Source organism: Juglans microcarpa x Juglans regia, chromosome 3D (assembly GCF_004785595.1).
Source record: "Juglans microcarpa x Juglans regia isolate MS1-56 chromosome 3D, Jm3101_v1.0, whole genome shotgun sequence".
Taxonomy (NCBI): Eukaryota; Viridiplantae; Streptophyta; class Magnoliopsida; order Fagales; family Juglandaceae; genus Juglans; species Juglans microcarpa x Juglans regia.
The window spans coordinates 36,159,398-36,184,316 of record NC_054598.1 but is presented as its reverse complement, the minus strand read 5'-3'; the positions used below and the strand labels follow the sequence as shown (position 1 = coordinate 36,184,316).

General features: G+C 38.8%; 1 protein-coding gene and 1 non-coding gene across 2 annotated transcripts; both read right to left on the bottom strand.

Annotated features, from left to right (window-relative positions):
• Positions 1 to 5,756: 5,756 nt before the first annotated feature.
• On the bottom strand, positions 5,757 to 5,863 carry LOC121256800. Its single transcript, XR_005939090.1, has one exon. It is a non-coding gene; the product is annotated as a small nucleolar RNA R71 (small nucleolar RNA).
• A 583-nt stretch (positions 5,864 to 6,446) lies between these two features.
• On the bottom strand, positions 6,447 to 15,398 carry LOC121255277 (myrcene synthase, chloroplastic-like; the record flags this gene model as incomplete). Its single annotated transcript, XM_041155550.1, has 5 exons — positions 6,447 to 6,603; positions 6,711 to 6,932; positions 7,078 to 7,111; positions 14,605 to 14,940; positions 15,152 to 15,398. Coding segments are annotated over 5 exons (996 nt in total), but the record flags the coding sequence as incomplete, so codon positions are not given.
• Between the last annotated feature and the right edge of the window lie 9,521 nt (positions 15,399 to 24,919).

Here is a 24,919-nt window from a genome sequence, read left to right as displayed (position 1 = left end):
GAAGTGTAGATCACCGTTGTGTTAGGACGAAGTTGGCGAAAGTAAATTGATTGGACCTGAGATAATTCAAGAAATGAAGCATCAAGTTCAATTTATAAGGACTAAAATGGCGGAAGCCCAAAGTCGCCAAAATAGTTATGCAGATACAAGGAGAAGAGACTTATCATTTGAGATAGGTGATTGGGTTTACCTTAAAGTCTCTCCGATGAAGTGGGTTAAGCGCTTTGGCAAGAAGGGAAAGCTTAGTCCGATGTATGTTGGTCCTTTCCAGATTATAGAGAAAGTTGGGCTAGTTGCTTATAGAGTTGCCCTGCCAGATTATTTTGGGGATGTCCATGATGTGTTCCTTGTGTCGTCTTTGAAGAAGAGTTTTGGACAGCTAGAGCCTCATTTTGTCGACTCTGAACGCAATGAACTTCGGCCTAATCTTTCTTATGAAGTTGCCCCGACTCAGATTGTGGATGGGAAAGAGTAAAGGTTAAGGTCTAAGACAATACCTTTGGTGAAGGTGTCATGGGGCGATCCGTTGGCTCAGGATTTCTCTTGGGAGAGAGAAGCTGTCATTAGAGAGCAGTATCCGTATTTATTTGATTGACTGGCGGTATGTTTCTTAAGTCTCCTCTTGGTTGAATCTTATTCCTGTTTTAGCATTAATGTTTGACCTTACTAATTTCGAGGACGAAATTTTTTTAAGGGGGGAGGATGTAACACCCCGTATTTTAGTGTATTTTCACTGAAGGATTATTTTTAATAATTTAAAAATTTATTCTCTTATTTTATAATTATCAGATATTTTAAATGGGTTATTTCATGATCTTTAAATTGTGAAAATTAAATTGCTATGTTTTCTTAATATTTAGTTATTGTTGTACATTTAAATTGTTCTTCTTTTTTAATTAATTGATTGTGAGATTTAATTATTTTATTTTCATTGTATCATTACGTTTAATTTATTTTAATGGATTTGCTGTTTTAAAATCATTTTCGTTGGATCATTTTCTGTGACCCAAGATGTGAGGATTGAACCTCATTTCTTTTCCCCACTTTTCTTTTTCTCCTTTTTCTTTTTCTTTTTCTTTTCTTTTTCCCCATTTCTTCCTCTTCCTTTTCTCTCCCTGCGCGCGACGCCCCTGCGCTCCCTCCCCGTCCGTTTTCTCCTCCACCCATAGCGCCACCGTGAGCCGCTCATGTCGGTCACCGCCCCTACCATTCACTTCCCCATCGGCCGGCGACCCCACCTCCTAAATTCCAGCCCCCCTCATTCCATCGTTCTCCTCCACGCACGACGCAAGCCGCGGCATTCCTTGCGCCGTTGCGCCGCCGTCGTGCCGCCGTGGCCCTCACCGCCCAGCCTAACCTCTTCCCTTCCGGCCGGAGATCACACCCTTCCAACTTCAGCCTCCCTCGCGCCGCCAGTAGCCTCCACGAACCACCTAAAGCCGCGGCCTTCACTTCATCCGCTCGCCGCCGTCGCGCCACCACCGGCCACCATTTCTTCACCACTTCATCCTTGACCTTCTAGCAACCCAGTGGACCTAACCCCAGCTCCGATCCGTCACCGGTGAAGCACATCCAACCCCATTTCCGATTTGGGTATTTTTGGCCTAAAACCACCATTTACGCCACCACCCACGGCAAACCACCACCACCATTGGCCTCACCGACCTCTCTAGGCCCTATCCTATCAATTTCGGGTCTTAGTTTGTCCCCATTCAAAAGTGGGTATTTGAGACCCACGGCCACAGTGTATTTTACACTGTTACGTTGCTGTGTCGCCACCTTTTGCAGCTCCATGATCCTTCGGAAATTATTATATAGCACTGTAAGTATTTTTTCCAAAGAACTATCGTGATTTAAATATATTTTTGCACTAACCCATATTATTGTGAACTGGTTGGACATGCTGGACTGAGTCTGAAGAGTTCGGGGGTTGGATGGATTGTGGATGGAGTTGTGTGTTTGGTTGGTATTGTGAAATGTTGGTTGTTGGTATGGTGTTGTTCATGTACATGGCATATTGCACACATGATCATGTTTGTAAAGGAAACTGGGTTTTCGTGTACATGCATTCATGTTCATGTGTTTCATGAAAACTGGGTTTTCATGTGTTAAAATATTTTGGGTGCGTGTGTATCACGACCCTAAGCCGAGATGGGGCATTATCTCGGTGGAGCTCCTCTGGTCACTCGGGAGCGGAATATACTGAGTGACGTCCCCTGGGTTGTCGCTGGGCGACAACGGGATCGGATGAGATGGTCTCGTGCCGACTCCGTGGCCCCTCTGCTGGTGGGGCTAAAAGATGCTTGGCCACGAACGCGCTGGGCGCGGAACTGGGCATCGCTCGTTGCGTAGTGGGTGCTTGGCCACGAACGCGCTGGGCGCGGAACTGAGCATCGCTACGAAGCCAGGACGTGCGGATGATCCCTAGGGGAGATCATGGTGCATTGGTTAATGGAATAATGAGCTGCTTTCTGGGAAAATAGCGTGTGTTGATTAAAATATTTTTATGTGATTCATTTTCTGGGAAAATGAGATTTTATTGATTTGGGTCATTTTCTGGGAAAATGACGGAGTATTCTTTTTGGGCAAAATGGAATTTTGGCGTGTGTTGGAAAATATCTATTTTCGGGAAAAATAGTATTTTTGGATTTAATGCATATCTCATCATATGCATGCATGTTGGTAGCATTAATGTATTTTTATCTCGTAGTTATTTGGGTTATACTTACTTGTGGTACCGTTCTATGGTAACGCAGATTTTGATGCAGAGGAGGATGAGGGTGAGCCTGAGGAGTCGGCTCCGCCCGAGGAGTGATTGGATCACTCGCATTTTGGTTTGGGACTTTTAAAATATTTATTTCGGATGACTGTATAATATTTAAACTTTTTTACTGATTGTTTAAAATGTATTAACAATTCTGGTACTTAGTTGTATTAATTAGCTGCGTTGTTTTTGTACACTGTTGCATGTACACACACTTGGCACTAACGTTGGGATGTGTGACCCTGTTGTCATCATCCTGGCGTCTCGATTCCCATGTCTCCTTACATGGGGGTCGTGGGCACCACACCAGCCACTATTTCCAGTCAAGCCCTATCATTTCTACAGCTCACAGCTCCCGTCTTCAAGCTAGAAGACGCATTAAAGTCAATCCTGACTTCAGTCTTCCACATACATCACCCTTAGTAAGCATATTCACAGGGCAACTAACAACTCCCACTGCACCAGGAGTTTCCAGTCTCGAACCGATCTTAGAAACCTTAGCCAACTTTCCCAGGCTTTCATGGAAAAGGGCAAAGCTAACTCCCTATGGCTTCCTCACATGTTTCGCGTGATCAAGCTTGCAATTTTGTACTCTTGTATTTCCCTGCACATCACTGGACCCTGATGTTAAATATAAAGAGTAAGATCTCTTACTATGCGCTAGGACCAGCGCACCCTTAGTGATCTTCCAAGCTTTTCCAAAGAACGCTACTGCAAAACTGCTGTCATTAAGCTGCCCCACAGAGATAAGGTTTTTCCTCAGATTTGGAACATGTCTGACTTGCTGTAAAGTCCACAAGCTCCTATTTGGAGGTGTGACGCGCACATCACCCACTCCCACTACATCCAGTACCTCTCCATCAGCCGTATACATCTTTCCAAAATCACCAGCAACATAATTCTGCACGATTTCTCAATGTGAGGTGATGCCTTGCATAATTTCTTATATTTTATCACTTCTTAACTTTAAACCTTAGTCTAAATACCCTATTATTGGACTAAAATGCTAAACTATTAATAGAAATCATTAGAATTAATGTGCACTCTTAAATTGAGTTTCTATTTACTTTGGGATACTCCTGAGCATATTTTTATGTTTAATTTAAGACTTTATAAAAGAGTAAGTCCAAACTCATTCGAATTCAAAGGACTTTCAAGTGGGCAAGACATTGGAACAATCTAAGAAATTTCAATGAGTGTAGGACTCTTCAAATAAGGATAATGATGGGGTTTGAGAGTAATTCGGATCAGAGTTCAAAACACGCTAGTAGACAGCATGGACACACTTTACTATTTTAATCATAACTTTCCGCTCTAATATCGAATTGATGCGATTCTTGATGCGTTGAAAATCTATCTTAAAGGGCTACAATGTAATAAAGTTTTCCAAATTTGAACTCCTGAAGCACATACGTGGCTGCCAAGTAGAGTCTTAAACTTCAGGCGATTTTGAGTGCGGGAATATGAAGACATTAGGGTTTCTTTCTTACCATATTTAAGCATATCATTAGCATCAAATTGGAGAGTTTTTCAGAGGGTCATTTCTCTGAAGTTTTTCGTTTCAGACACTGCGGCTTGCAAGGGACGACACTTTGGATTGCGAGGAACATTTTCAGTGTTCATTTTCTTCTATTCTTCTCTCAAAAAAATTATGGTGAATTCGTTTATGTTGAATTTGATTTTTAGCATAAACTAAATTTTCTTTATTATAGGAAAACGATGTAATCTAGTTCTGAACTATGCTTACTTTTCTATGTTAATTTGAAGTAATTATCTTCTATATTTGTCTGATTTATTCTGAACTTATTGCTTCTAATTAACTGGCCATTAATTAGATGATTTTAATCTTGTGATTTGCTATCGAAAGAGGGAATTATAGGATAGATCTTGGATATTTCAGCATAGGTAAATATAGAGATCGAAAGACTTATATGAACCTATGTAGTATTAAAATCATTGATATTATTGCTTTCTCGCTTTATTAATTTGCATACTCTTGTGTAAAATGATGAACAAGAATAATTTTCAATTGACTGTCGAAAGAGGCTTTTGGATGTTTGTGGAGATTTGCTAACAAACAGAGAGAATTAAATTAAATTAGTTAGATGAGTAAAACATTGTGAGGGATTAGGTGAAATCGATTTCCTAGAAGTTTTATTTCCCATTGAGTTGATCTTCGAAAAACAGTTTTCTTTTCCTTTGAATATTTTCTTTGAATTAATTTTATTTTAATTTACAATTACAAAAATCTTAGTGACTTTTCTAAATAAAGTCAAGATTAGTACAATTTTAGTATTTGTCAAAAGGAAGTTACCAATCCCTGAGGACGATACTCTTCTCATCACTTTACTATAAAACTACAATACTGTGCACTTGCAGTTTTGCACCGATCATGTTTTTGGCGCCGTTTTCGGGGATTGATTTCTTCTTATTTTTGCCAATATTGATACAAAGTAATCTTGATTTTAATTTAGAATTTTTTTTTTCTCCAAGTGTTTTTTTGACGTTGGATGCGCCGTGCTAGAACTCGTGACATTACTCCTTTTGATCCAGAGCTTGAAAGAACTCTTAGATAATAAAGAAAGAAGAAAGTACTAGCCATGGCTGACGGACAACATGATGCACAGCCATGCACCTTGAATGATTATGTACGGCCAGTTGTGAATAACAACTACTCGGGTATAAGACGCCAGACCATTAATGCCAATAATTTTGAGCTCAAACTAGCCTTGATCAGCATGGTGCAACAAGCCCAATTTAGTGGATCACCACTTGATGATCCCAATATTCATTTGGTGATGTTCTTGGAGATTTGTGACACAGTAAAGATTAATGGTGTTCTGAAGACACCATTAGACTGAGATTATTTCCTTTCTCTTTGAGGAACAGGGCAAGAGATTGGCTACAATCTCTACAACCGGGAAGCATCACTAGTTGGCAGGACATGGCTGAAAAGTTTCTTGCTAAATTCTTTCCACTTGCAAAAACAGCCAAACTCAGGAATGAGATTGGTCAATTCAAGCAAAATAATTTCGAGTCACTCTATGAAGCATGGGAAAGATATAAAGATTTGATTCGACGTTGCCCTCAACATTGATTACCGGATTGGTTGCAAGTTCAGATGTTCTATTATGGGTTAAATGAGCAAACTCGAACCATAGTTGATGCCGCTTCTGGTGGAACTTTGATGTCAAACATGTACACTCACATATACATATATATATGCGCACATGATATTTATGGATTGATGTTGATCTATATATGTTCATGTCACGTGGTAAAACAATTCTTGATGAAATTGTTAAGATAGTATATATGGTTTGCTTACCGTAGATGTTCCAAGATCATCCATAAGTCGTAGAATCATTGATCAGCAACGAATTATATTCAGATACTCTGGATCCAAGAAACCACATGATTCCTTTGTTATTATTCGATTTGTGACAGCAAAATAAGCATGCACCAGTATAACTGCATGGTGCCGATATTGAAACCCATGCATTTTAAATGTATTCTTGAAAGCTTGGTGTATAACCATTGTAATACCACTTTGCCTCCAACAGATAAGCTTTACATAAATCTACCCACTGAAATATTCATAGTAGAGCAAGGAGCTAGAGGAAGTATATATAATACATACAAGAAAACAATGTTAGTGAAGAAATGATTATGAATTTAGAAATCAAGGTCTTAGCGCTTTTTTTAAGGTATCGAATGTTGTTGAATCCTTTAATTTCTCCTTGAGAGTTTCAAAAGCCATTTCATTAATGGTATTATGAAGAGAAAGGAAACATGTTTGCATATAATAAGGAAGTTTTTCCGTTGCATTGACATCCCATCTGGAACCACTAAAGGTAAATCATATATATACATATATATATATATATATGTATATATATATATATGAAGCATTAGATTTGCAATACCATTAATGGTTAATACAAACCTCTCAACAGCATCAGTGAAAATCTCAAGTTCATCCAACGTGCCATATACATCATACACATGATCATCTATTGTTGTTATTAGTGCATTGACTTTTGTTAACACTCTCCTATTATATCCAAGCCCAGGTTGAAATGATACTCCCACTGTCCATAGGAAATTCTCCATCAATCTATCCCTTGCAAAGCTCAAGTCTCCAAGACCAGTGTGTCTCCACCACCTTTATATGAACCAAAGAAAACCATATCAATTTTAGAACTCAAGCAATGCATTTTACTATCTTTTGAATTGTATATCAAGTAAAGATCTTTATAGTTAATCTTGTTGAGATGCAAATAAAAAAATATGAGGATAATAATGATTATTACGACCCTTCTTTTAGGATATCTTGATGGACTGTTTGTACTGTGGCGCCTCCAATCCCCCTTATATAAATACACAGGGATCGAGACGCCAGGATGGTGACAACACGGTCACACATCCCAACGAAGTGCCAGTGTGTGTACATGCAACAGTGTTCAATAAAATAACGCAGCGGATAGTCAACTAAGTACCAGAATTTAATTACAATCAAACATCAGTAAAGATTTAAATAGCAGTTATACAGTCATCCATAAAATAATTTACAATAGTTTTAGATATACAAAGGAGTGATCCCAGATCACTCCTCAGGCGGAGCCGTCTCCTCATGCTCGCCCTCCTCCTCCTCATCAGCATCAAAATCTGCGATACCACAAAATGGTCTCGCAGGTAAGTATAACCCAAACAACAACGTAATATAAAATGCATTAAATGCAACTAACATGCATGCACATGAAAACATGCATTTTTCCACAAAACATCATTTTCTCCAAAAATGATAAATTTCCAACACACACCAAAATCTCATTTTGGTCCAAATTATCCGTAAAACATTTTCCCAGAAAATGATTTACCCAAAAACCAACTCGCACTATTTTCCCAGAAAATAGTGCATTACTCTCAAATGCACCATGCATTATTTCCATATGCACCATGGTCTCCCCTATGGACCATCCGCACGTCCTGGCTTCGCAGCGGTGCTCAGTTCCGCGCCCAGCGCGTACATGGCCAAGCACTCACACTACGCAACGAGCGATGCCCAGTTCCGCGCCCAGCGCGTACGTGGCCAGACATCCTCTAGTCCCCGCCAGCAGAAGGACCACGGAGTCGGCACGAGACCATCTCGTCCGATCCCATTGTCGCCCGGCGACAATCCAGGGGACGTTACTCAGTATATTCCGCTCCCGAGTAACCAGAGGAACTCCACCGAGTTAATGCCCCATCTCGGCTTGGGGTCGTGATACACACGCACCAAAAATATTATCACATAAAATCATAGCTTTTCAAATCACATGAACATGAATGCAATACACGAAAACCCAGTTTTCTTTACAAACATGATCATGCATGAAATAATGAAATGCACATGTACCAACACAATATCTAACATCCATCAATGAACAATACCAACAAATCCAACCAACCCATCAACAACCAATATCCAATTCAACCAAATCAACCAAACAACTCCAATCACAAATCCATCCGACCCCCGAACTCCTCGGACTCAGTCCGGCATGCCAAAAACACAGTGAAATGGGTTAGTGCAAAAATACATTTAAATTACGAAAGTTCTTTGGAGAAATACTTACAGTGCAATATAATAATTTTCCGAGGATCACGAAGTTGAAAAAGGCGACGTTTGAGCAACACCACAGTGTAAAATACACTGTGGCCGTGGGTCACAAATACCAACTTTTCAACGGAGGCAAACGAAGACCCAAGATTGATAGGGTAGGGCCTAGGGAGGTCGGTGAAGCTAGTGGTGGTGGTGGTTTGCCGTGGGTGGCGGCGCAAGGGGTGGTTTTAGGCCAAAAATGTGCAAATCGGAGATGGACTTGGTGGGGCTTCACCGGTGACGGATCGGAGCTGGGGTTGGGTCCAATGGGTTGCCAAGAGGTCGAGGATGAAGTGGTAGGAAGATGGTGGCCAATGGTGGTGCGACGGTGGCGCAACGGCGGAAAGAGTGCCGCGGCTTCAATGGGCTCGTGGTGGCTAACGGCGGCGCGAATGGAGCTGGAAACGGAGGTGTGGCGTCGCCGGTGGCTGGGGGAGCTGGGGAGCCGGGCGGTGTCGACCACCGCTGGCGCACGGCGGCGGGCTGGGGGAGAGGAAGAACGGACGGAGAGAAAGGGAGGGAGAGGGAGTTGCGCGCGGGGAGGAGAAATAAGGAGGAAAGAAAAGAAAAAAAGAAAAGAAAGAAAAGAAAAGAAGAGGAAAGAAAAATAGAGGAAAAAGAAATGAGGTCCAATTCTCATAACTTGGGTCACAAAAATGATCCAACGGAAACGATTTCAAAACCTCAAGTTAAATAAAATAATTTAAACGTAATGGTAAAGTCAAATTGAAATAATTAAATCCCACAGTAATTAAATAAATATTAAAAGCAATTTAAATGCATAACAATAAATAAATATTAGGAAAGCACATAAAAATAATTTTCACCAAATTAAAATCATAGAAATAAACTCATTAAAAATCCAACCAATTTTAAAATAAGAGAATAAATTTTGATTACATGAAAATAATTCCCTCAGTAAAAATACACTAAAATACGGGGTGTTACATCCTCCCCCCTTAAATAAAATTTCGTCCTCGAAATTGGCAAGGTCAACATTAAGACTAAGACAGGAATAAAATTCAACTAAGAGCAGACTTAAGAACATACCGCCAAAATAGTCCGGCAAGGCCACTCTATAAGCAACAAACCCAACCTTCTCTACGATCTGAAAATGGCCAACATAACTCGGACTAAGCTTTCCTTTCTTACCAAAGCGCTTAACGTCTTTCATAGGAGAGACTTTAAGATAAACCCAATCACCTACTTCAATAGATAAGTCTCTTCTTCTTCTATCTGCGTAACTTTTCTGGCGACTTTGCGCTTCAGCCTTCTTCTTCCTGCTAACTGAACTTGATCCTTCATTGAATTCTACTATTGGAAACCTAATAGCCACTTTCAAAGTTAACCATCAATAACAAATTGCACAACCAAATGATTAATCTCTAATTACAAGTATCTTCTCAAAATTCAAGTCACCACTAATTCTTCAAATCAGCACAATTTGAACTCCTGACTACAACAAAAATACCACGCTTCTGCTGCGCACTCCGATATTCGCCTCATGCATAAAACTTACGTTCTCATGAAACTAACACCATCGAGTACAAGGTGGCTCCATTCCTACTAACCAAAACTCTTATCACAATTTGGTAGAAAAAAAATACTCTCTCCCAAAACCACGAGTTCTAACTCAAATTCCTCAATTAACTTCTGCTGCCTTGATCAAAATCAATTCCATAAAATACATCCATGATCATTGACAGAAAATCAATATCAAACAACCTCAACATCTCAAATTGAAAATAAGCAACCTCAACCCAAAATACATTGATCTCATCTACAATAAGAAGCATACTTTAAAAGACTCAATTCCAACCTAGCGAAACAAAAAGAGTGCCTAGAGACTTCTACCTAACAACCTAAACCCGAAAGCTCATCATCTACATTCTGAACAACATCTAATCTAGAGGTGACTAAACCCATTACAAACCACCATCGACTACACCAAAACATTAACAAAACTTCCTTGGTAACTTGACCACCTATTTCTACTCCAATGAGCTAGTATTAACACAACTAGTTCCTTCAATAGCACATCACTATTAAACCTCAGGGCAAACCATACTGATCAAATCTTCAATCTACCAAAAGCCATTGCACAACACCCAAGGATCCTAATGCTTTATTAACCCACATACTTGATCATATTATCCGCTGTTGATGCCTAAGCTTCAACTTCAAAGATCTTTTCATACACCATACATGACATCCCATCAATCTCTCTTCAAGTTAAATAACAATGTCCTTCATTCAACCAACTAGATGCTCAAACTCCAAAAGAAAGTATAGCCTCAAAAATTTAAATTCCTAGGTAACCTCAAGTCACAATTAATTCCTGAAGATAATCACAATAACTATTCACAACCATGATTCATTAAGTAACCCACTTCAATTGCACACTTCGATCGACTCACCAAAAACTCCAAGCCAAGGTCTCTTGAATTACTACTATTGTGTTGACTCCTCTTCCACACCAACCAAAACCACTTCTTCCAAACCAAATGAGACTAGGACCTATACTCTCCGAAATCCATAACCACTCACCACTTCTATACATCAATCTTACGCACCCTTAGCCAAAACCAATAATCCTCCAAACGTGCAGGTGGTCATCATTACCATTTCCATCACTAAACCTATATCCTCGAAATCAATAAGAATCATTTCTTTAATCGTCACCATCTATTATCCTTAAAATTGATATGGATTAAATCATTAACCTGTGACTGTAACCTCAAGCTAAAAACAATTATTAACCGAACTAGATCAACATCCTCCATCTCCAAAGAAATTCTCCCCTAAAAAAATTCTCATATCAATAACTCAACTCAGATCAATCCTATTTTAATTCAGCCATTCAACTCTGCAATTCTAAAACCTTAACCCAGATATAAATCATTTCCTGAAATCCTCAAGATCGATGAACTCAAATCTAAAACATTCGCCTTATAAAACTTGTAAATTCTAAAACCCCAAATGTTATCAAATTGCTTATCGAGGTCGGCAAGATCAAAAACTTATAGTCTAAGTAATCTCTTAATTGCTTGTTGAACCTACCAGCTTAAATCCCATTAACTTATTTTCTAAAAAACTATGGGGCCACAAACCTTAGATGAACTTCTCATAAATCTAACATTGACATTCGTTGAACTTACAACCTCCTACCCCAAAGACTCATTACCTAAATTCTACGGAACCTAAATCCTCAATTATCCTAAGCAATTAAAAATTATTCCCCTCCTTAGCAGCAACTTGAGTACCTAATCCAAAGAGTTCACCCAGACCCTGATGTTCAAGCCTTGATATTAAAACAACCAATCACCAAGAGTACAGGCCTACTATACCAATGTTTAAGCCTAACAATGGCCTTCTCAGTCGTACCATCTTCCTGTCATAACATAACCCTTAACCCGCCTTTCAATTTCGAACAAAACAAAATAAAATAAAATTCCATAAATAAAATAACATACGACAAAATGCATAAAACCAATGAAGTAGTTCACCATAAAATAAATAAAACAATAAAATAATCCGCCATAAAATAAAACAATTAAATTAAAATGACATACAAATAAATAAATAAACACCAAAATTATTATACATTAAAATAAATAAACACCAAAATTATTATACATTAAAATAAATAAACAACAAAATTATTATACAATAAAATAAATAAACAACAGAATTATTATACAATAAAATAAATAAAGCCAATAAAACCATACTCAACTAAAGGTAAACACTAATTAAAGCAATAAAATCAAATAAATCAAATAACATCAATTAACATAAAATAAAATAGCAATAAACTCGTAATATAAAATAAATAACTTAACTTACACCACTTAAACAAAAATTTTATTATTTTAAAATAATAAAAATAATTTTCTGGTACTATCCTAAGGGACATGTGGTTTTACCCAGAGTCGAACTACTCTGATACCACCTATGGCGCCCCCAATCCCCCTTATATAAATACACAGGGATCGAGACGCCAGGATGGTGACAACACGGTCACACATCCCAACGAAGTGCCAGTGTGTGTACATGCAACAGTGTTCAATAAAATAACGTAGCGGATAGTCAACTAAGTACCAGAATTTAATTACAATCAAACATCAGTAAAGATTTAAATAGCAGTTATACAGTCATCCATAAAATAATTTACAATAGTTTTAGATATACAAACGAGTGATCCCAGATCACTCCTCAGGCGGAGCCGTCTCCTCAGGCTCGCCCTCCTCCTCCTCATCAGCATCAAAATCTGTGATACCACAAAATGGTCTCGCAGGTAAGTATAACCCAAACAACAACGTAATATAAAATGCATTAAATGCAACTAACATGCATGCACATGAAAACATGCATTTTTTCACAAAACATCATTTTCCCCGAAAATGATAAATTTCCAACACACACCAAAATCTCATTTTGGTCCAAATTATCCGTAAAACATTTTCCCAGAAAATGATTTACCCAAAAACCAACTCGCACTATTTTCCCAGAAAATAGTGCATTACTCTCAAATGCACCATGCATTATTTCCATATGCACCATGGTCTCCCCTATGGACCATCCGCACGTCCTGGCTTCGCAGCGGTGCTCAGTTCCGCGCCCAGCGCGTACATGGCCAAGCACTCACACTACGCAACGAGCGATGCCCAGTTCCGCTCCCAGCGCGTACGTGGCCAGACATCCTCTAGTCCCCGCCAGCAGAAGGACCACGGAGTCGGCACGAGACCATCTCGTCCGATCCCATTGTCGCCCGGCGACAATCCAGGGGACGTTACTCAGTATATTCCGCTCCCGAGTAACCAGAGGAGCTCCACCGAGTTAATGCCCCATCTCGGCTTGGGGTCGTGATACACACGCACGAAAAATATTATCACATAAAATCATAGCTTTTCAAATCACATGAACATGAATGCAATACACGAAAACCCAGTTTTCTTTACAAACATGATCATGCATGAAATAATGAAATGCACATGTACCAACACAATATCTAACATCCATCAATGAACAATACCAACAAATCCAACCAACCCATCAACAGCCAATATCCAATTCAACCAAATCAACCAAACAACTCCAATCACAAATCCATCCGACCCCCGAACTCCTCGGACTCAGTCCGGCATGCCAAAAACATAGTGAAATGGGTTAGTGCAAAAATACATTTAAATTACGAAAGTTCTTTGGAGAAATACTTACAGTGCAATATAATAATTTTCCGAGGATCACGAAGTTGAAAAAGGCGACGTTTGAGCAACACCACAGTGTAAAATACACTGTGGCCGTGGGTCACAAATACCAACTTTTCAACGGAGGCAAACGAAGACCCAAGATTGATAGGGTAAGGCCTAGGGAGGTCGGTGAAGCTAGTGGTGGTGGTGGTTTGCCGTGGGTGGCGGCGCAAGGGGTGGTTTTAGGCCAAAAAATGTGCAAATCGGAGATGGACTTGGTGGGGCTTCACCGGTGACGGATCGGAGCTGGGGTTGGGTCCCATGGGTTGCCAAGAGGTCGAGGATGAAGTGGTAGGAAGATGGTGGCCAATGGTGGTGCGACGGCGGCGCAGCGGCGGAAAGAGTGCCGCGGCTTCAATGGGCTCGTGGTGGCTAACGGCGGCGCGAATGGAGCTGGAAACGGAGGTGTGGCGTCGCCGGTGGCTGGGGGAGCTGGGGAGCCGGGCGGTGTCGACCACCGCCGGCGCACGGCGGCGGGCTGGGGGAGAGGAAGAACGGACGGAGAGAGAGGGAGGGAGAGGGAGTTGGCGCGGGGAGGAGAAATAAGGAGGAAAGAAAAGAAAAAAAGAAAAGAAAGAAAAGAAAAGAAGAGGAAAGAAAAATAGAGGAAAAAGAAATGAGGTCCAATTCTCATAACTTGAGTTACAAAAATGATCCAACGGAAACGATTTCAAAACCTTAAGTTAAATAAAATAATTTAAACGTAATGGTAAAGTCAAATTGAAATAATTAAATCCCACAGTAATTAAATAAATATTAAAAGCAATTTAAATGCATAACAATAAATAAATATTAAGAAAGCACATAAAAATAATTTTCACCAAATTAAAATCATAGAAATAAACTCATTAAAAATCCAACCAATTTTAAAATAAGAGAATAAATTTTGATTACATGAAAATAATTCCCTCAGTAAAAATACACTAAAATACAGGGTGTTACATGTACCATGTTGGAATCCAATTCTGCAAGCTCAAGCAAGATAGAGTTCATCTTCCCGCTCCTATATACATCAATGAACCACCTTGCTTCTAACCTTGGCATCCTCCAATGCAATGGAAGCTCCAAGGCATGGTTCACCCTTGCACAAAGATTTTGATCATTGCTTTGGTTCACGTATTCTTTGAGATGTTTGGTTGCAAAATTTCTTGCTTCCTCCATGATGCTTTCACCTTCTATCAAAAGCAATGAGGCTTCATACAAAGCCAATATTCCCTCAATATCATCACAAAGACATACCTTGAAATTTCCCTTTCCATTCTTTAAATTACTAAAAATCTCTGCAATCAACAAATCTCACACGTTGTTAACTTTAAATGATGGGTGACGGTTCCATATTTATGTGTGTATATATATATAAATATATTAAAAAAATATTGAAAATTAAAAGCAATATTATCATCATGGTTCAAGGACAGTGACGTGTAAGATCTCTTTGTTATATATATATATTGAAAAATCAACTCGATCGTATGCTGTTTACCACTTTACCTTGAGGAACATTATATCCGTTTTGCCTTAGCAGTCTAAATTCAAGAGATGTGGTATATAAACTCTCCTTCTTACACACATCACCATCGTGAGTACTAGTATTGCCTATTTTCTTCAATATCCTCCTTATGTCCTGAAAGTGGTAAGACACTCCCAGTCTTTGCAAGATATCAACAAGATCAAGTTGCTTTGGAGGCTCCAACACTTTATTAAACATCATCGTCACTTCTCCCTTCAGTTCAGCAAGTTAATTTTCTGGTGTATGAAACTCCCTGAGAATCCAATTTTCATACCTGCTCATTACCGATAATCCAAAAATATATATTCAATAAATTCTAAGACCAGTGATAAACAATATAAACAGAAAAATGTACCACATATTCAGTTTTCAATGATTGTATATAATCATAGTGCCAAATGGTAGGTTTGTAATTTGCGGATCTACGAACAATAGTACTAGAGTCACTTGAATTTTGATCTCTAGATCAGGCCATGCAGCTTCGAATTCCCTTTACTGTAGCTGTTTTTCTTTTCGAATATCGAATGAGTTGCTTTGGAACAACTATAAGTCTATATATATTTATATATATATATATATATATATATATATCTGTGTGTATGTGATCATCAGGTGCTCAAAAGTGGTTGTTTAATGCCAATAAACAACTCCAACGCAAAACATGCATGTATACGTGCAATTAGCCTTTTTGTTTCTGGCTTTGATTTTGGTGCCGCCAATTAATATTTCTGTTTCCTTTTCTTTTCTTTCATAAAGCGTAGTTACATGATTTCTGCTATAATATATATCGTGGACTTTCTAGCACTTCATTGTATATATCTAAATTAGAAAATTAATTATTTCTTTATAAGCTGGGAGATCGAGCTACTAAAATTAATAAACTCACATGAATTCCTTCACTCTTTTCGTTAACTCCCCTAGCCTGTATACATATATTCAAAGAGGCTATTTTAATTGCACCACTGCTACTTGGAAGTAGGCATCGCCTTGAATTCCAAATCTCCTTCGTGCAAAACCTAACACAATCATGAAGAGGCTCGTAGGTGGCCGGCCCTTGTGCATTTTATCAACATGGAGTACTCCCGACTCATTAAAAGCGGCCACCAACTAATTATTGCTAGGTGCACGTTCTTCCACGTCGCGCTACCCATATCTGTTTTTTTTTTTTTTTTTTTTATAATAAGGTATCACAATTCATTCATAATAGAAGACATATAAATTTGATTTAAAACAAGTCAGTTACAAACATTAATAGATTTCCAACACACTTCCGTGGCTGACATGGTCTAGTCCAGACGACAAATTTTTAAAGACCTAAGTCTAAGAGATCCGTCGTGCACATCTCTATCCCCGACAGAGTAACAGTAACCAGGTGACAAAACATATACCCTGACTACGCGGAGTAGAGTGCACTAACCCAATACATCGCCTAAGAGGAGAGGGGGGATCACACCGTTCGGACCAAAGTCCGAAGGGAAAAAATTTTTGGATTTTTATTTTTTTAAAAAGGAAAGACATGACACGAAATAAAATACAATGGAAAAATCACTGTGAAAACCAAAAAGGACAATGCTCCAAGAGGCTGCAGTGGTGCGTGCAGTACACGCGCCACTCTGGGAGGAAAACCGTCGACCGATCATGGAAGTTCCGAACTCATAGACCCCAGTGGCGCCGCGCATGGCGACCGCAGAAGGCCTCCCTGTGGTGCGAGATAGCCTCGCCGAACGTCTCCGATAACTTTAGGCCGCGCATGCGAGTAACTCGTCGCTCCGTTTGGTGCCGCCTTCGGTGGTCTTGAAGATCGGCGGCTGGGCAATGCCATGGAGGGGCACGTGCTGGTCTATGGTTACCAAAAGTTCCAGACTACGATTTTCCCTTATTTAGCCTGCAAAAACACAACAAACACAAAAACAAAGCACTACATAGAGGGGACGGGGGTGGGGAGAGAGGGAGGGAGGGGGAAAGGAGCCGAAGCTCCCACCCCCTCGAGTCAGATCTGTAACAAGAGTTTAGAGAGAGACGGGTTCAAGAGAAACGAGAGAGAAAATGTCCGCACTACCCATATCTATACATCAAACATCAACAAATCTATTCATCATAATTTTTCTCATCGTCCTCTCATCATCCCATGATGTGGCATTAAATAATTGGATACTAGTACCACATCATGAGATAATGAGAAAGAAGATAAGGAGTAGCATTACTCATTAAACAAACCCAGCTACCCACTAATTAACCAATATTAACTGGGGATTGATATAATTGACATTGGAAATATCAAAATCCTAATATTAGTTGTAAAGGATCTTAATTGGTACTTAATCTTAATAAAAAAAGCTCAAAATAAAAAATTAATTCAATCTCAAAAAGAAATTATCGATAAACTTAAATATTTGTAAATGTAATTTATACTTGGCTAGGATTAGATGCGTATGCTATTAGAAATAAATGTAATCTTAATTGGACTCTAGGACTGCTGTGATCCGATACGGATAAGTATTTGAATTGTAGCTCTTATCAAATCTTGTTTGTATTATAAGATAAGAGTCGACAGGAGTCCTATGTGTGTTTCGAGTCTAAGAGTCAGTTGAAGAGATAAAGATGCAAGCTTTATTGAAGAAACTGAAGTTGATTTGAACTCGATGCAATCCAAAATAAGTGACCCAGTCCGAGATGTTTGTAAATAGTTAGCAATGTATCTGACTGAGATTCTGGATAAACCTGTTAGCAGAGTTTTTCTCCAAATCAATCACATCATTGCCTATTTATAGAGGAGTCAGCTGAGGGTTTTAAATAACACTTGAACTACACATATTGACAAGTATTTTAGAACTTGAAGATTTGAGTAGAACTTCAAGAGATTGTGCAAGAGAAAATTCTTGAGAGAAGGATTTTCCGAAAAGACTCAATCCGTGAGATTGAGTGAGAGCATACTCCAAGGGGGAGTTGACATGTTCAAAGTTCAACCACTGGAGGTTCCATTAGGAAAGACAAAGATTGGAGAGTGTCAGAGGTTCTGACTACCTATTGCGGTAGAAGACAAGTGGGTCGCATGTCTTGGGTAAACGTATCTAGTTACAAAGGTTTTGTAAATGTTTTACTTATAATACTCTCAATCGATAAAATTGACTTTCCTGGGTTTGGTTGTCTCGTAGGGTTTTACCTTTGACGAATTCTTCAAAAGGTTTCCCTTCGTAACCAAATTATTGTGTTAATGCTCTTAATATTTTATATTGGTTACTAATTTGTGTTAACAGTTTTGTTTAGCATTAACGTGTATAATTAGGGGTACTCAAGTAATTTTAATTGGCATCAGAGCATGGTTCACTCAATCTAAGTGAGATCTGTTCCCCTAAGAAGATCATGGCGTCACTATCATCACCACCAAATTTCGATAGTGATAACTATGTCTACTGGAAGATAAGAATGAGAACGTTTCTAAAATCGCTTAATGAGAAAGTCTGGCTAACCGTGGAGTCAGGATGGACAAGACCCACAATACCTACAGAAGAATGGACCAAAGAACAATCAAGCAGCTGCAATTGGAACACTAAAGGTCTGAATGCCATTTTCATGGCAGTATCTCCTGATGAATTTAAGAGAATTTTCATGCGTGAAACATCTAAGGATGTTTGGGATATTTTGGAAACCACACATGAAGGGATCAAAACGGTGAAAAATTCCAAATTACGAATATTGACCTCAAAGTTTGAGGAAATAAAGATGCTGGAAGATGAAACTTTCAATGAATTTTATGCTAAACTAAATGACATTGTTAATTCCAGGTACAATCTCTGAAAGAAGGTAGAGGAGGCATAAGTTGTGAGGAAAATTCTGAGATCTCTACCTGAAAAGTTTCAACCAAAGGTGACAGCCATAGAAGAAAGCAAGGATTTAGACACAATTCGGGTAGAAGAACTAGTAGGTTCTTTGTAAACTTATGAATCTACTCTTCCACAACAGAAAAAGGTAAGTCCATTGTACTTAAAACTACTAAAGGAGAAAATTAGTCTGATAATGAAGACTTGTGTAATGATGACCTAGTGCTTGTGGCCAGAAAATTAAAAAACAGTATGTTTAATAAAAAAAATTCTGGTAAATGGAAAAAGGGTAAGACTGTCACTAAAAAGAATGAATCTGAAAAATGGAATAAAGATAAAATCGAGTTTAAAGATAAAAGTCCAATGTCATGAATGCTCTGGTTTTGGTCATATAAAAATTGAGTGTCCAAATTTTGAAAGGAAAGTAAAAGCTTTGAATACTACTCTAAGTAATGATTCTGACTCTGAAAGTTCAAATACATCCTCTGACAATGAAACTGCCTTTATTGCTTTTTCTGCTTCTGTTACTGATTATGATGAAATGAGCAAACTATATACTGAAGACAATGTGTTTGTTTGTGATACTGACTCTGATGTTGCCACAGAAATTGCTGATCATGATCTAAGTGTGCATGAGGCATATGAGGATTTATGTGAAGAATTTATGAAAATCTAAAAGGTAAATAAGAAGCTGTACAAAAACCTAACCACCATAGAGAGTGAGAAAAACAATTTGGTGGAAGCACTGAAAGTAACGGAACTAGAAGTGACAAGGCTACACGCACAGAAAGAGATGCTTGAAAAAAAGTTAGCAGCTTGTCAGGAAGTCAAAGAAAAGACTCCCACTCAAAAACTCAATGAACTACTGAAAGTTCAAAGAGGTAGTTCCGATCGCACATGACTGAGATACAATACTTCCAGAGATTCACCTCATAAAGCATTCGCTGCCTTTACATCCAAAGGTATCACCTTTGTAAAAGGAAGTAATGTAGAAAATATCCCAAGGAAACCTTTGAATAAGACAAGGCAATAATAACTTCTTCAGGTAAGTCTAAAGGTATGTTTGTTCCTACCTGTCATTATTATGGAATAATTGGACATAATAGAACAAATTGCTTTAAATTTAAAAAAGAGAAAGAAAAAGGAAGCATAAATATGTTGTCAAACAAAGATACAAACCTAGAAATTAAAGTGGACAAACTGAGTAATCAAATAAACACCCTAGGAAAGAAACTTGGTGAACTTTCTAAATTGTGTTTTCCTAAAAACTTGAATAAAATGAATATCAAAACCAAGTGGATAGTGAAAGAAAAGGCCGTATGTATAGTAGTATACACAGCAGTTAGAGCCATGGACATTAGCATGTGGTATCTTGACAGTACTTGTTCTAGACATATGACAGGAGATAAATGGTTGTTTAAAAAATTGAGACAATCAGTGGAGGATCCATAACTTCCAGAGATGGAAGTTCAGCAATAGTGCAAGGAAAGGGAAGTGTAGATATCTCTGGTTTACCTACTCTTCATAATGTACTTTTTGTTAATGGTCTCAAGGCTAATCTGTTAAGTATTAGTCAATTTTGTGATAACTAGCTTTTTATGCAGTTCTCGAAAGATTAATGCAAAGTCTACAATGATGATGGAAAATGGATCTTGAAGGGTACCAGGACAGCTGACAACTGCTATGGAGTTTCTCTAATGAACATGATGTAATGTCACAATGTAGAGCTAGATGAAACTGAGTTGTGGCACTATCGTCTAGGTCATATCAACTATAGGGACATGCAAAAAATATCCAAGAAAGAAGATGTACATGGACTACCCAAAATTTTGAAAAACAAGAAGATTGTGTGCGGAGCCTGTTAGGAAGGGAAGCAGACCAAGGCACAACACAAGAAGATAGTTGATATTCTGACTTCAAGACCACTTGAGCTGTTGCACATGGATTTGATGGGTCCTACTTAGACTGAGTCTAGGCGGAAAGAAGTATATAATGGTCATCGTGGATGACTACTCTAGATATACATGGATCATTCTATTGAGAGACAAAACAGAAACTTTCGATCTTGCGAAGAAACTGTTCAAACGACTACAAACAGAGAAGAATTCCTCTATCTCTTGTATTTGTAGTGATCATAGGAAAGAATTTGAAAATATTAATTTCTCTTCTTTTTGTGATGAACAGGGAATATATCAAGAATTCTCAACCCCAATCACTCCACAACAGAATGGAATTGTCAAAAGGAAAAATAAGGCAATACAAGAGATGGCTTACACCGTGCTAAATAACAAAAAGATAGCATTGTACCTCCCAAGAGAAGCTATCAACACCGCTAGACATATCTTGAACCGTGTAGTTTTTCGTCCAGGCACCAAACTCACTCTATATGAGTTATGTAATGGAAAGAAACACACGGTAAAATACTTTAAAGTGTTTGGGAGTACTTGCTACATTCTAAGAGACAGAGAAAATGTCCACAAATTTGATAGCAAGAGTGATAAAGGAATATTTCTTGGGTATTCATCAAATAGCTAAGCGTACAGAGTATACAATCTATGAACTAAAACAATCATGGAGTCGATCAACGTAGTTGTGGATGACAACTCTAAGGATGTAACACCCCGTATTTTAGTGTATTTTTATTGAAGGATTATTTTTATTAATTCAAAAATTTATTCTCTTATTTTAAAATTGTCGGATTTTTAAATGGTTTATTTTATGATCTTTAATTGTGAAAATTAAATTTGATATGTTTCCTTAATATTGTTGTTATGCATTCAAATTGTTCTTCATTTTAAATTAATTGATTGTTGAATTTAATTATTTTATTTTCATTTTATCATTACATTTAAATTATTTTAATTGAGATGCTATTTTGAAATCTTTTCCGTTGGATCATTTTTGTGACCCAAGATGTGAGGATTGGACCTCATTTCTTTCCCTCCACTTTTCTTTTTCTTTTCTTCTCATTTCTTTTTCTTCTTTCTGCTTCTATCCCGCGCGGCTTCTCCCCTCTCTCTCCCCGCGTCCGCGTCGTCTTCTCCTAACCCACTGCCACCGCGCCGCCGTGGCAGGCACCGCCCAGCCCTTTAGCTCCCCCTCCCTCCGGTGACCACCCCCCTCAAAGCCGCGGCACCTCTTGAGCTCGCAAGCTGCCGTCGCGCCACCTCCGGCCACCATTTCTTCACCACTTCATCCTCGACCTCATAGCAACCCAATGCACCCATCCTTAGCCCCGATCTACCACCGGTGAAGCATATCCATCAATATTTATGTTTTGGGCATTTTTTGCCTAAAACCGCCTCCTATGCTACCACCCACGGCAAACCACCACCACCACTAGCTTCACCGACATCTCTAAGTCCTACCTTATCAATTTCGGGTCTTGGTTTGTCCCCGTTCAAAAGTGGGTTTTTGAGACCCACGGCCACAGTGTATTTTACACTGTTACGTTGCTGAGCCATCACTTCTTGCAGCTCCGTGATCCTTCGAAAAATATATTAAAGCGCTATAACTATTTTGCCAAAGAACTTTCGTGATTAAATGTATTTTTGCACTAACTCATTTTATCTGTGAACTGGTTGGTTATGCCGGACTGAGTCTGAGGAGTTCGGGGGTCGAATGGATTGTGGACGGAGTTGTTGTTAGTTTGGTTTGCATTGTTGGTTGTTGTTGTGGTGTTGTTTCATGCATATGGCATATTTGCACGCATGTTCATGTTTGTAACTGAAAACTGGGTTTTCGCATGATTGCATACATGTTCATGTATTTATTTGAAAATTGAATTTTCATGTGAAATGATTTTGAGTGTGTTTGAAACGACTGGATCGACTGGTTTGAGAAAAAGGAAAAGAGACTGTAGGGATGGTGGTAAGCAGGGATGGTGGTAGAGTCCCACCTGCGATTCCCGCCTACGGTGCACGCGGTAGGGATGGTGGTTGTGTCCCGCCTGTGATTCCCGCCTACGGTGCACGCGGTAGGGATGGTGGTATATTCCCGCCTGTGATTCCCACCTACAGTGCTCTGATAAATATTCATTGTGTGGAAAGGAACTGTAGGGATGGTGGTAGAGTCCCGCCTGTGATTCTCGCCTACGGTGCACGCGGTAGGGATGGTGGTTGTGTCCTGCCTGTTATTCCCGCCTACGGTGCATGCGGTAGGGATGGTGGTAAGCAGGGATGGTGGTATAGTCCCACCTGCGATTCCCGCCTACAATGTCCGATAAATGGTTGGTTTTTGTGTGAATCATTTTCTGGGAAAATGACGGATTATTATTTTTGGGCCAAATTGGGATTTTGGCGTGTGTTGGAAAATAATCATTTTCGGGAAAAATGAGGTTTTGGGATCTGTTTGTTAGTTGCATTAATGCGTTTCTATCCTGAGAGTTATTTGGATTATTACTTACTTGTGGTACCATTTTATGGTATCGCAGATTTTGATGCAGATGTGGATGACGAGCCTTAAGCTTGGCTTCGTTGGAGGAGTGATCTGGGATTGCTCTCGTGTGTCGAGACTCGTTTAATCAATTGTTTATGTATATGCCTTTGTAATATATTTTGGGATGACTATATAACTTTTAAAGGTAATTTATTTTGAATATTTGTATTTAAACTTCTGGTACTTAGATGACTTATTTATATTATCTGCTGCGATTTTTATTGTACACTTTTGCATGTTGCACACACTTGAGCACATTTCATTGGGATGCGTGACCCATGTTATCATCATCCTGACGTCACGATTCCCGTGTTTTTGTATGTGGGAGTCGGGGCGTCACAAAGGAGACAACCAAGAAAGAACTTGGCAACCTTATCGGGAAAGCAGAAGAAGAATCGATCGATCAAGAAGACTCGGATCCAGCAAAGCCCACGACGCCAAACTCAACTTCACTCAGTGAAAAAGAGTCTTCTAAAAGGATCAGCCACAATCATCCAAAAGAGAACATCCTTGGAGAATTGGATGAAGGTATGAGATTAAGAAAACGTGTTTTAAATCAAATCTCATATGTTTGCTATTTATCTCAGGTTGAACCTAAAAAGGTGGAAGAAACCTTACAAGATGAAAATAGGTCAAAGCCATGCATGAGGAGTTGCACCAGTTCACCCGAAATCAAGTATATGAGCTAGTTCCAAGACCTAAAGATCACAACATAATTGGCACAAAGTGGATATTCAAGAATAAGTCAGACGAACATGGAACCATTATTCGAAACAAGGCCAAACTTGTAGCACAAGGATACACCCAAGTTGAAGGAATTGATTTTGATGAGACATTTGCACCAGTAACTCGTTTGGAATCTGTTCGCATACTGCTAGCAATTGCAAGCCATTTAAATTTTAAGTTTTATCAAATGGATGTTAAATGTGCTTTTTTAAATGGCATACTCAATGAAGAAGTATATGTAGAACAACCAAAAGGATTCTCTAATCACTTGTTTCCTGACCATGTTTTCAAGTTGAAGAAAGCACTTTATGGATTGAAGTAAGCACCTCGAGCATGGTATTAAAGACACATGAAATACTTGCTTGGAAATGACTTTGTAAGAGGTCAAGCCGAACATTATTTTTAAGAAAATCTGGTAAGCATCTAGTTATAGCTTAGATCTATGTAGATGATATTGTGTTCGGATCCACTCTTGATAAACTTTCACATGAGTCTTCCAAAGAAATGAAAAATGAGTTTAAAATGAGTATTATTGGGGAATTAAATTTCTTTCTTGGGATTTAAATTAAACAAACTGAAGAATAAATTTTTATTTCACAATCTAAATATGCTAAAGATCTTGTTAAGAAATCTGGCATGGAAGGGAAGACACATGCTCGCACTCCGATGAGCACCTCAGTTAAAATATGCTCAGATTCTATAGGTAAGAGCATTGATCCTACTCTATATAAAAGTATGATAGGAAGTCTTCTTTATATTACTGCT